At 39.4% G+C, this 12123-nt stretch overlaps 1 protein-coding gene across 2 annotated transcripts in view; it reads right to left on the minus strand.

Annotated features, from left to right (window-relative positions):
- Nucleotides 1-6412: 6412 nt before the first annotated feature.
- The window catches only part of TRIO (trio Rho guanine nucleotide exchange factor), a 248016-nt gene continuing 242305 nt past the window's right edge, over nt 6413-12123 (minus strand). Inside the window, exons 54-57 of one of the 2 annotated variants that reach the window (XM_017829066.1) lie at nt 11819-11897; nt 11006-11206; nt 10435-10573; nt 6413-8884 (exon numbers count right to left, since the gene is read on the minus strand). In XM_017829066.1, coding sequence (XP_017684555.1) covers nt 8342-8884; nt 10435-10573; nt 11006-11206; nt 11819-11897 — 962 coding nt within the window. In that variant the 3' untranslated portion in view covers nt 6413-8341. The remainder of the gene's footprint in view (nt 8885-10434; nt 10574-11005; nt 11207-11818; nt 11898-12123) is intronic. The other variant, XR_001877064.1, reaches the window with a different exon arrangement.

Below are 12123 nucleotides of genomic sequence, written 5' to 3' on the forward strand. Positions count from 1 at the left end.
CATGGAAACCAAGGAACAGTGTAGTGCCTTTCTGCAAATGCAACCCCCCCCAACAATGACTTTGCAAATCATGAGAACAAGGACATTTTCCACTGCTGTTACCTGAGTTGCAGCAAAGAATGCTCTCAGCAAAGATTGTGGATCTACTTTTAGAGTCTTGCTGCAAGTCATGAAATTGCCAGATAACCATTGAAAGTACTTCCCTAGGATCACACCATTAGATCATTTAGTTTTGGTAACCACTATGTATGCAGATTCCCTTGAAAGGTTTGATTTTCTGCATAACGAAGTAAAAGCTAAAGTTTTGAGTGAGTTATGAAGCAAGCCCTTGGCCACAGAAATGTGCTAGTTGGAAAAGAAAACAATTACATTAATTTCTTGACTCCTGGCAGAAAGAACATGGAGAATTGTCCCAGCATAAGCTCTTAAAAAACCCCAATAAGTTACTTGAAAGAAGAGAATATTAGAAGGAACAGTTAATAGGCCAGAATCTCTCTCATGCTCCTGGAAGAAAAAAACTTTGTTAAAAGGTGAAGGCTGTTATGAGCTCAGATTTCAAGTTACAATTGCCTCATCCATATCATGATTACCATTGTAATAGGAATTCGGCTAGGATTTTCATACTTAAAAATTCCCTAGAGAGCAGAATGAGAGAAAACAGAGGCTCTTACAGCAAGCAGATAAATTCTGCAGTAGAGATGCTGATCCCTATATTGCAACCTTGTACTGTATCACGTATCAAATTACTTATACTATACCCAGACTTCATCAAATAGAGAACATCATATTTACATTTTAAAAAATAACAGACTATTAAACAGATGGAGGTCTTGAAAAGGAAATGGATGGTTAAATATTAAGTGAAAAATCAGGTCCCCTTAGAAAAATTAGAACTTATTCCAAAAAGAAAGAAAGGTTAGACTCACTTTAGACTGGAGAACCATTACACACCTGAGCTGTGGGATGAAGTACAACAGCACACTTTACATTCTCTGCAAGCAGGTCTGAAAAGCAAAGTAAGATCTCCAGTTGTCATTCACAACCAGTAGCCAGGATAAAAACAGCAATCATCACCAGATATACACCCTGCCTTTGTGAAGGATCCTTGGAAAAAATGAGTCTAAGCCTCTATTCAACTCCACAAACACTGTGTAATTTTGACATTCAGGCACATTTTGGTGGTGATCAAGTTACCTTCAGGATGCCCTATACTAAAAGTCTCCCCTTAATGCTTCATGATATATGATGACATTCTTTTTTCCGTGTGTGAAATGGCCACTAGCATCTAAAGCTCCCAAGAACAGCAACAATATCAGAATAAACCAATGGATGCATTAACTCCAGTAACTAGGACTAGCAGAGATTCTCAGTTTTGAGTTTTCCTGGCAAGCAAAGAGTCCAGAACCCTCCAAGTCCCAGGAGAGTACTCCATCACCAAAGAAGGAAGTATTCTTTCACCCTCAGGCTTGAGAGATGGCAAATAAATGACATCATTCTGCAAATACTCAGTGGATCTTGGCATCACTGAAGGGAAAGTCTGAGATCCTGAAGAACCATCAATCTCAAGGGATCCCATGGTCTTCACAAACATACAGGAAGATGTGTAAAAACAGGCAAGATAAGTGATGAAAATTGCTACTTGACCAGAAGTGATTAGACAGATTCCCAATGGTACAAAAGGGCAAGATTTCAGCTGCTGCCAGCTCTTCCTCAGTATTAGGAATAACCCTTGGTATTGCAAACCATCACAGAGACTGAGTTCAGGGTGTGCTAAATGAATTCCTGGTGCTGACTACTGCCAGTTGAATCTTCAGGAAGCTTAATGTGAAATTTTTGCAAGTAATGTTTGGAGATACTCCTGATGCATGATTTCAGGAGAGAAGAAAGTCTCCTGCTTGAGACCCAAATAAATCCTTTCAGTAAAGTGAGGGTGCTAGCCTCACTAAAATCAGTGTTTGACATTTAATTGGAAAGTGCAGAATTTCAGCTTAATGAAGTCCAAGGCAGGTTACAGTTTCCTCCCTCAGGACAAGAGGAAATGAGTTTGATGGTTGAAGCAGCTGGCAAGAAAGTCCCACAAAAGGAGTTCTTGAAAAAGTCAGAGGAGCTAGGCTGGGGGAATAGTAGAAGGCAGGCAGCAGTAATGAGCTTCTATTTGTTTAATACAAGAGATCTTCATACTCAGTTCCACCAGAACAGCTGCTCCCTAAGGCAATTGTAATACCTCAGTGTTGTCTAGGAAGTAAAGTGGCTGAAAAAATTCAACAAAATTATTGTTCATGGGGGATGTGCTAAAAGGGAGATCCAGCTTTTACATGTATGGTCATGGGCTCTAAACAAACCATTGCAGCTAAGCTTGGGCATGTGATCTCAGGATTTATTACTCTACAAAGTATCAGCTCAAAAGAAGTCAAACACTTGTAATTTTTAGAAAAGGAATAGAGAACAAGGTGCATGTTCCAGCTATGTAACTTATGATGCACCTGTATCATAAATATTGTATGTGGGTTTTTTTGGTTTTGTTTTTTTTCTGGTGGAGGGGAGATGCACCACCAGAGCTTTGCCTCCTCCCATCACAGAAAATATACAACTAGGGAAGGTTCAGAAAAAGGCAATTAAGATGATAAACAGCTTCCCTAGGAAGAATATATAGACCGGTACTCTTTAGCTTGTAAACAGATGACCCGATGAAAAGGGAGGTAGAAGACTGTAAAAGCAAAGGTAGGGCACAAAAGTTGAGGAGATGAACTGCTCATAGTCTTTTCTAAAACAAAGCTTCAGAGATATTAAAGGAAGAAGTCAGTGGGTTCTTGATACAATAAAGAGTTCAATTGCATAACCTGTTCCTACAAAGTTATGGCTACCAATGATTTACTGCTATTCTAAACCAGTAATTATGTATTAAGTATACCTCATGCAACCGGACATGCCTATCCCATATCGGCCTTTTTAGCCACCAGCGCGCTTGTAACAAACGTGGGTAGAGCTCTCCCTAAATCTTTGTTCGTGAAGCCTGGCCATGAAGTATATACCTCAGTGGACTTTTCTTCCATGAGATGCAAAGCCATAATTTTGTAGGAAGACTATTGAGTATGATAGAAGAGAATGCTTTTGTCTTTTGGGAGCTGAAAATTCAGCTGCAGAGATTGAAGTATTGCTTTGGTGTTAAGATTTTGTCCTTTCTATAGTTCAATATATTTGTCACCTTTGGATAGAAGATACTTTCCTTCAGAAACCCAGAAATTTTGAGCAATGAGAACCAATACATTACCACAGGCATAGTGATGGGATCTGCAGCTTTATCTGCTGCAACTCATACAGTCTCAAGTACCTCACCTACACATTTCCTTGAACAACAAAGAAAATAAGTACCTCCAGCAGTAAAGAATGCACATATTAAGATGAAAAATTATGAAGAAGCAGGGTGAAAGAAGGCACAGATTGGCTGATGGGAGTTTATTATTAGCAGGCTTGGTGTTAACTATCCTGACATTAACTAGCGGGAGATCATACTGCTGTACGCAATATTCCCAACTGCCCCTCCACCCCCATTCCCCTAAAGCTTTTTGGGTAGGGCTAAAGGGAGTAAATTGGAGGAGATGAGAAGCGTTCCTGTTTTGAGGACAACGACATCACGTGAGAAGTATATTCTTCTGCTCCTATACATCAGGCTCCTTGTCCCTGTGACAGGTGAGTTAAATGGGAGATCCTGTTCTTGTGTTGATGCTCAGTATTATGGCATCACACTGAGGACCACTCAGTGCAGTTACTTGGGAAATGCTGAGGTGACTACCAGGCATGTGAAGCCTGAGGTGCTGGATATGTGTCTTTGCTTGCCAGGAAGGAGAGAGAACAGTGGGCAACAGCTGCTTTGCAGCAATAACAGATCATCATGCTTTGGCATTATAGTGCACACAGGAAGAGCCTTTTGTCTTGACTGCTCGAGCAGATATGAATGTGCAGAAAGTACTGGAAGCACAACCTCTACAGATGCAAAATCTATCTGTTACTCTCCAATATAATCTCCACCAAGATTTAATTTCAGGAAAAAAGAAATTCAGAAGTTGTTTGCCTGAGGGATAAAGCAGTGGTTCTGACAAAAATACCACAATATCTGGAGCTTGTTTAAACAAACACAGAAAGTTGGTTTTACCTGATTCTACCTACCTCCACGTGCACTTGAATTCCTATAGCAGAGAAATCAGTAACACCTCCACACTGAGTCTATACATATATGGAAAAGGTATATAAATCTTAGCTCATCTTCTGGACTGGAGCAGACATGATAACACTCCCTACACTAATCCCTAGCACACAAATACACTGCTGTTTGTAGCAAAGATTGGCTGTCCAGATACTTCACCAAATACCAGCTACTCATAGATTTCACTATCCACAACCGGTGGTTAAGTATATTCCAGACTTCATTTCTCTTAAGATCTTTGGGAACCATGGGGCTTAACCTCAAATCAGCCATCCTTGGTTCTTTATTTAGTTCTACACTGACACCCTCTGCATTGGGGTTTTAACGTTTCCTGGCAATGTCATGTAGTATGTTACATGCAAAGAACATCCTGTTATATTTTCAGGCATCTTTTACTACCAATCAGGTACGCATGGTTACTGAAATCTTTTCAAGAAGCCAGATGCTTTTGCTGTGTCATTGTGGAGGATCTCTGTTGTGCCCTGGCCTGAACATACTTTTGGATTTGGAGTAAGAAAAAAACAATTTTTTTTTTCTTCTATTCATCAACACATTAATAGTCCATTTGAGAATGAGGATGACTTACAGTCAACATGAGCATAGGTATGTGTTAGGCCTCTGCCCATTAGGAAGACAATGTACGTTGCTTTTCTGACCATGGAAATGTTATCTAGCCAGGCTTTCTGCTTAGCAGTTGCATAATAGTCTTCAAGTTAAATCTGTGTTCCTCAAACATGCAACTGAGAACTCCTACGCTCCCAAACTCAACTTGAAAACTACTCGCTCTTGTACTGACTTTGAAGTCTGGCAATCTCTTCCTAAATAAGAAGTGATTTGGGTATGCTATCAAAAAGAAACACTTAAACACAGTCTTCTCTTGAATCTTCCTGGCTATTTCCCCCTTTTCAGTTATGATATTGAAAAGCATAGGGAATGGCAGTCAATGTTCCCACAATGACCTCATACCAACTGCTCTCACCCATACTTTTGGTCTCCACTCTCTATCAGCCTGCAGTGCTGGTTGGTGGTGTGCAAGACAGTCAACAAGAACTGCATCCAACCGAGTCCAAGCAGCATTTGGAGCTCCAGCTGCACAATCTGGTGAAACAAAGGGCCCTTACATTATCTCTTCAAAGCATCTGGAGAGATATCGAAGTTGAAGATCTCAAGCTCATCATTCAAGCTTTGTTCAGCTGGAAGTTCTTGCACCAAACAGCAGGTTTTTGTGCAAAACTGCACTCTCTCAAAAGATGTTGGCTCTCTCAAGTAACGAGGCTCATGGAGAGGGCCAGAAACAGCACACTCCTGTTTATGTACAAGTGGAAGAAACTATCTCTGCTACTTGAAACACCTGCAAGTGCATTATCTGTCTGTATAGCACTTGGGTAGCTTTTCCCCTGATCAGTGTAGCTTCATTTTAGAGAACTGAAGGATAAAAACTCTTCCACAAAGCATGTGGCCATCTATTCCTCTGTCACGGAAAAAGCTTCCAGTTACTCATCTTTGTCAATACGTCCTTCCTGAATATCCTCTGTCTCTCTCAATGTAAAATGTCTCTCTCAATAAGTAAATTGTGAGAAATAAAGGGACTGTTTCATCATTTGACAGATAATAGAAGGAAAAAAAAATCACGTATACAATGCAGCAACAAGCATAAACACTCTGTATTGTTCCCTGACCATTCACTTCATTTTGAGTTACAAATGGTTACTGATAGCAGAAAAGGGAGGGAGATAAATATACACAATGAAGAACTTTCCTGCTTCATGAGTTTAGTTGCAAATCCCAAATCTTTATGGTTGAAAGTAACTTTTCTTCATACTGAATTTGGAATGCCTGAAAGATGTGGGAAATCTGTTCCCCAGCTTAATATTAAACTGAAATATGATCCTTTGGTCTTTAAGTGGGAACATCTGTTAGAAAACTATGCTGGTCAAAATTTATTAGCTAATAAAGACTATAATGAATTTCCACATTTAGAGAGTTACACATGTTTTATATAAAAGAATTCATGACGCTACAAAGCACTCAACACTTAGAGCAAAGGCAAATATTATTTTGTAAGGCATGAAGGGAGATACATCATTGCAATTTAAAATAAATTTTATGGCAATAAAATTACATACTTTTTTCTTTTAAAATACAGAGCCCAATTAAAATATAGCCAAACCTAAACTGTCAAACTCTTTAAAGCAAGAGATCAGACAATTATGTCAAATATGTTTAATTTTTTTCAAAGTAACTGATGGCAAAATAAAATATTTACATCATGTCATACTGTGTAAACATGTAACTGTACAAAGAAATATACATGCAAAATAAAGCAAAAAATTTAACTAAAACAATAAAGGAAAATAATACACAAACATAATGATATGAGGTTGGTACGAATACACGTCCAGTTTCGAAGTCAGTTGTTTTCTTTTAAAAAGTTTCTGTACAACTTTACAAAAAAACCCCAAAAAACAAACAAACAAAAGAATAAATAGGATACAGTGGAAGCCACAAAGCTCAAAACTAACCCAAGCTAGGTTATGGCTTAAGACCCATACATCTAACTATTGTGGGATGTCAGCGTGGTTTCCTTAAACATGGCGTTTCACACGAACATAGATGACAACACACCCATATGAACTCAGTGATGCACAGAAAACCACCTCTATCTTTTTAAATAGCTCACGTTAATATTACTTCAACCTTTAAAACAGTTACTAAGACAATTACATTACGTGTCCAGTTCTCCTCATCTGACCACTACTTTCTGAATGTATTCTTCACCAAAGAGCACAAAATTAATTTGTTCATTTCACAGAAAGAAGTAAACACAGATTTGAAAATTCTAAAAAGTAGTAAGTACTGATTTGGGGAAAGTCAGACTTTGGCATTTTAAATATAATAATAAATTTTAACAAGTGTCACCCTACTTCTTAACCAGTTTGACATTTGGGATACAAATCTCTCTCTCCTGTTTTTTTTTTTTTTTTTAAACAATACTTAAAACTGACTAGTCTTGACTAAATCCTATGCTAACCCTCATCTTAAACTAATAATGACAGTGTGGTACAACACACCCGCCCCTGCCCACCCAGAACCCCCAATCACACAAACAAAACCATAAAGCTCGCCGTACTAAGTATGTGCTTTTTCTATATATTTATTACAGTTACAACAGAGGTCCTCATAAATAGTTGCATAAAATGTTAAAGCCACAACATTGCACATGATATGAAAGAAAACAAAATCCCAAATGAGTGCATTTACAGTATTACATCCTGCTGTATACTGCTTGACAATTGGGTCAGCAAGCTGGGCACCAACCCAAAGTCCTTTTCTAGGGAGACAGTGAGTACTGACCCAAACTGAAGACCCGCACAGTGGTATACCACCATTTAGGAAGGAGGGGGAAAAATGGATAAGAGGAGGGGGAAAAAAAATTACAGATCGAAGGCAGGTAACAGTCTATATACAAGTAAGGCCTACATTTTATCAGAGCAAAACATTTCCTTCTATTTGTATGCAAAAACTTTGAGGTTGGATGCACTTAAAAGCAGAGTCTGATCTCAGTGCACTGCTACGTGAGATACATACAGGCGAGGCAACTGGAAAGCTCTAGGACCAAGTGAAAATCAGATGTTATAAATGAAGGCCGTACCAATGGGCAGCCATTTTGGTGAGTCTTCTCCAGGCATGATTTGATTTTTTGTTTAACACCAGTGCTTTGAACATAGGCATTTCTTCCTTGAATAAATCTTGAAAACGGTAGCTAAGTTCACTTGCAAAATTCAACTCTTGTTTATTAAAAAAACTATTTTTTTTTTTTGCAGAAACCTGAATAAAATACTGTTACTGTATCGCTTGTGACTGCTTTTTGCAGAGTACAGTGCTATTGTCCTCCACCCCCGTGAAGTCTGCATCACCAGTCCCCCACGCCGCCCTGCGCGGGTCTCTGTGGAATGCATTTGCACACGAACATTCGCTAGCAGCTGGTTGGCTTGGGGTTTGCTTTCCTCAAAATTCAAGTCAACAGCTGATTGGCAGAAGGAGTCTATCTCCAGTCTGATTGATTGGCAGGAGGAGTCCATCTCCGGTCTGACTGATTGGCAGGTGAAAGAGAATGAGAGAGAACTTCAAGCAAGGTCAAACTCTTGGCAAGAGCCTGCTCTGTAAGAAGTTTTTAATGCTACGGATGGGTCGAACATCATTCTGGTGTTTTCGCCGCTCAATGAATGAAGTCAGTCTGGATATATCAATGCTGTCAGCACTTTTGCTATTCCCCAGCTGCAGCCATTGCTCCTGGAGGGCCAGTGCAGCCGAAGGACGCTTAGCTGGGTCATCCTGAAGTAGGAAGCATACAAAATCTTTGGCCTTCTGGCTAACTCCTTTGAAGTAGTCATCTGGGAAACTAAAGTCTAAGCGGCAAATATTCAGGCAAGTTTCCTCTACACTTTCATCCAGGAAAGGAGAGACGCCACTAAGAAGGACATACGTGAGCACTCCAATGCTCCAAACATCTGAAGTGAGGGAAACAGGATTTCCAAGAATAATTTCAGGAGCTGCAAACTCTGGGTTTCCAAGTAACTGGTGGATATAATACGTGGTATTGAGCTGGACTGCGTCTCCAAAATCAGCCAGTTTTATTGTTGGCTTAGTGGAACTCTGGTCCACCAAAATATTTTCAGGCTAGAAAACAAAAGCAAAAGTTAAAATGTCTTTTTTCAAGTCGGTCTAACATATATTAAATGCTCCAACATAACAGCTTCCCAACCAGTGTGGTCAGCTCTACAACACAGCAAAGAACTGCACGCTACAAGGATTACTGCTGAAGGCCAGCTCTGCAAAGCTCTGAGGCAGTCTTACCAAGGCTTCCCCCAAACCAAGTAGCAGGCAGGTTCTTGCCTACTACAGCATGCAATGCACGTGCTTTAGCTGCTGGCACTATAATTTTTGCAGGAAGTATAGGTCTGCCAGATTATACTGCAGCTGTCCATGACAGCAGCTTTGCAAAATTTCACGGGAAGCTGTGTTTGGGAACTTAAGCTTTAAGAACAGCAACTACAAAGGGTGAATAAAGCAACTGATCTATTTGTTTTATGACAGAGACAACAAAACCCTTGCATTTCAAGATTGGAAAACCTTGTTGGAATTTGCATGATGCTTTCAACAGAATTCAGTTTTACTTGGTGATTCTTTAATGGAATGCCGCTGTACAGATGGAAGACAAGCACTGTTAGGAGACTATGGCAGCAGCACACCCTGTTGGATGTACACGACCAAGAGAACTGCCCCACTACTGGTGAGCTGAAAGAGGAATTATTTCTACAGTTTTATTTCTGAAGCTACTGCAGCTATAGCTGTAATCTCTGCAAAGTAAGAGTGACTTACAAACGACTAGTTTTCAATTGGTTCATCTGTATGTACCGTGAGACCAGAAAAAGTACTGGTGAACTCTGTGTATCACTAGAAAAAAATTTAAATTTTGGGTCTCCATGGTATAATGACCCAAAACTGGTTCTGCTTGGAAAACAGAAGCACATGGAGGGAAGATTCAGGCTCTTCTTGCTTTTTCTTACCATGACCCCATTTGTCTAAAGAGACTCTGCCTACAAAGATGACTTGTCAATGCTAAAATCCCTTATTATTCATATACAGGTGAAGAAAAGTGTAAAGAGTAAGTTTTTAATTAATATTCACATTAAGACCTTGTCATATAGCTTTTCCTACTAAAATGCATCAAATCCTTGTGGCTCAAGTAAAGTTCAAAGGGTAGAACAAAGGTCCAAACAGGTACCATTCACATAGGTATCACAGCCCTCAAAGTGCGAAGATGAGAAACATATTTGCAGCAAGAGAGGAAAAGTAGTCTCTTTCACAACAAACTCCATGCTTCTTGAGAAAGAAACAGATTTCTGCTGCAAAGTTATCAGAAAGTAAATAAATAAATGAATAAATAAATAAAAAATCAAACAAAACTGTTCCTGTCAGCAATTATTTCCAGCACAAAGTACCACACAGGGCCAGGAAGCTATAAGGAGAGAGCACAGGGAACTGAAAGTTTCTGCTTTGCTGGCTAAGAGTAATCTAAAAAATTTGGAGATGGAGCCCCAGCCATACCGTTCATACAGTCTCAAAGCAATTCGCAGTTCTATGTTCCCAGCTGTGAGTTTCCAAGAGGAGGGAGATTTTTATGCCTGGAATGATGCACACTGCCAGGAATCCCATTCACACCTCACCTTTAGGTCCAAATGTGCTATTCTGCAGTTATGAAGATACTGCACAGCTTCCAGAATCTCTCCCAGGTAGAGTCTAATCTTCCCTTCTGTGAGGTTTCCCCATCGCACGATGTAGTCTAGAAGGCGACCCTGGTCAGCCCTGTTAGAATTACAAGGGTTATATTCTGGATAAATCCATGTATCAGAACCGAAAGAAAAACCTAACAGGTTATAGACTACAGGAACAACTGTAGCCTGCAGCACCTAGAAGACAGAGGACTATGGTATGAAGAGGAGATTTCATATCAAGCTACCAGATCACAACATTCCTAATTTACTTGTGCAGCCACTTGATACAAAATAACTGCTGGACCTTCAGACTAAGATAATCATCCACATATCAATTTAATATCTCAATTTGTTTCCTTCTGAGTAATAAACTAAACATTTTAGTAACAGCATTAGACAACTGCAATATTTTACTTATGTGCTTTCAAACTTCCATGAAATCTTAGAGCTCCTTATTCATAAACCCCTATAAATGCCCCAGAAACTCTGAAGATTTTACAGATAATATTAAGAGTTCACACACATTTCTAATACTAGTATGTAGTTGGTGGAGGTCTCAAAGGTATCGATAAGGCCAATGAGCTGGGGATGCTGGAGATTCTGCATGACTCCAAGTTCATGGGTAACCTGGTCTCGCTTCATCAGCTTCTTATTCACAAACTTAGTGGCTACTGCTCGCTTGGTTCCCTTCTGGTCACACTTCTTAACGACAGAAAATCTGCCCCTGGAACACAACATCGAAAGGAAAGAATTAACCAAGAGATGCAATAAGGGCATACTTTTACTTGAAAGATATACTGCAAGAGAATCTAACCTTAGATCTCTAATAAGCTACCCTTACAGAGCAATTTCTGGACATAATAGTTTTCAGTGCATTCACCTACTACAAATTGTGTCTGTATAAACCGGACAAAGATCTGTTTTATCACAACTGCAGAGAACTCGAGTCAGAGTAATATCCAGTTTCAAAGGTTACCACTAAATTGGACAACTGTATTTTCTACGTGACTTATTTTGCCCATTTTCAGACTTTTTTCAGTCTGTAATTTTCATAACCTAAATAAAAAAAGTTTAGGAGAGCTTCACTGCAGAAGCAGTGTCAGTCACTGTAAGGCACACTTAAAAAAAAAAAAATCCCTGAATCTATGACACCACTTCAGCCTAACTACATTCTGTTTATGCAGTGCCATCTAGTGCTGGTAAAACTTTTGCTTCCTCATTTCTATTTAATCCAATGCAATTCTGGCCTTTTAGGCTCATACAACAAGTATTTTTCAAGGAGAATTTGATTTTTGAAAGAGAAGACAGTATTTTGACATAGACACACAGAATGCACCTGCCAAGCTCAGCCACTTCACTGTAGTGGGAATCAAAGTTGTCTTTCCAGATTACCATGATCCCATCACTTCCAGGACCTAGGGAAAAAAAAAAAAAAGAAAAGAGCGGGACAGTATGTCCAAGATTCATTATACTCAAATCTTAAACTAAATTGTTGTCATTGTAATCAATATGTTGTTTCAAATGTTTGCAGAAGGAGAAATTTTGATTTCTTATCCTGTTAAGGAATACATTTCAGGAAGAATTTGCCTCAGTCAGACTGGGCCCTATCATCTTTCTTTTGAAGCTGTGTCCATACTGAAA

The sequence above is a fragment of the Lepidothrix coronata genome, unplaced genomic scaffold, assembly GCF_001604755.1.
Source record: "Lepidothrix coronata isolate B3197 unplaced genomic scaffold, Lepidothrix_coronata-1.0 Scaffold158, whole genome shotgun sequence".
Taxonomy (NCBI): Eukaryota; Metazoa; Chordata; class Aves; order Passeriformes; family Pipridae; genus Lepidothrix; species Lepidothrix coronata.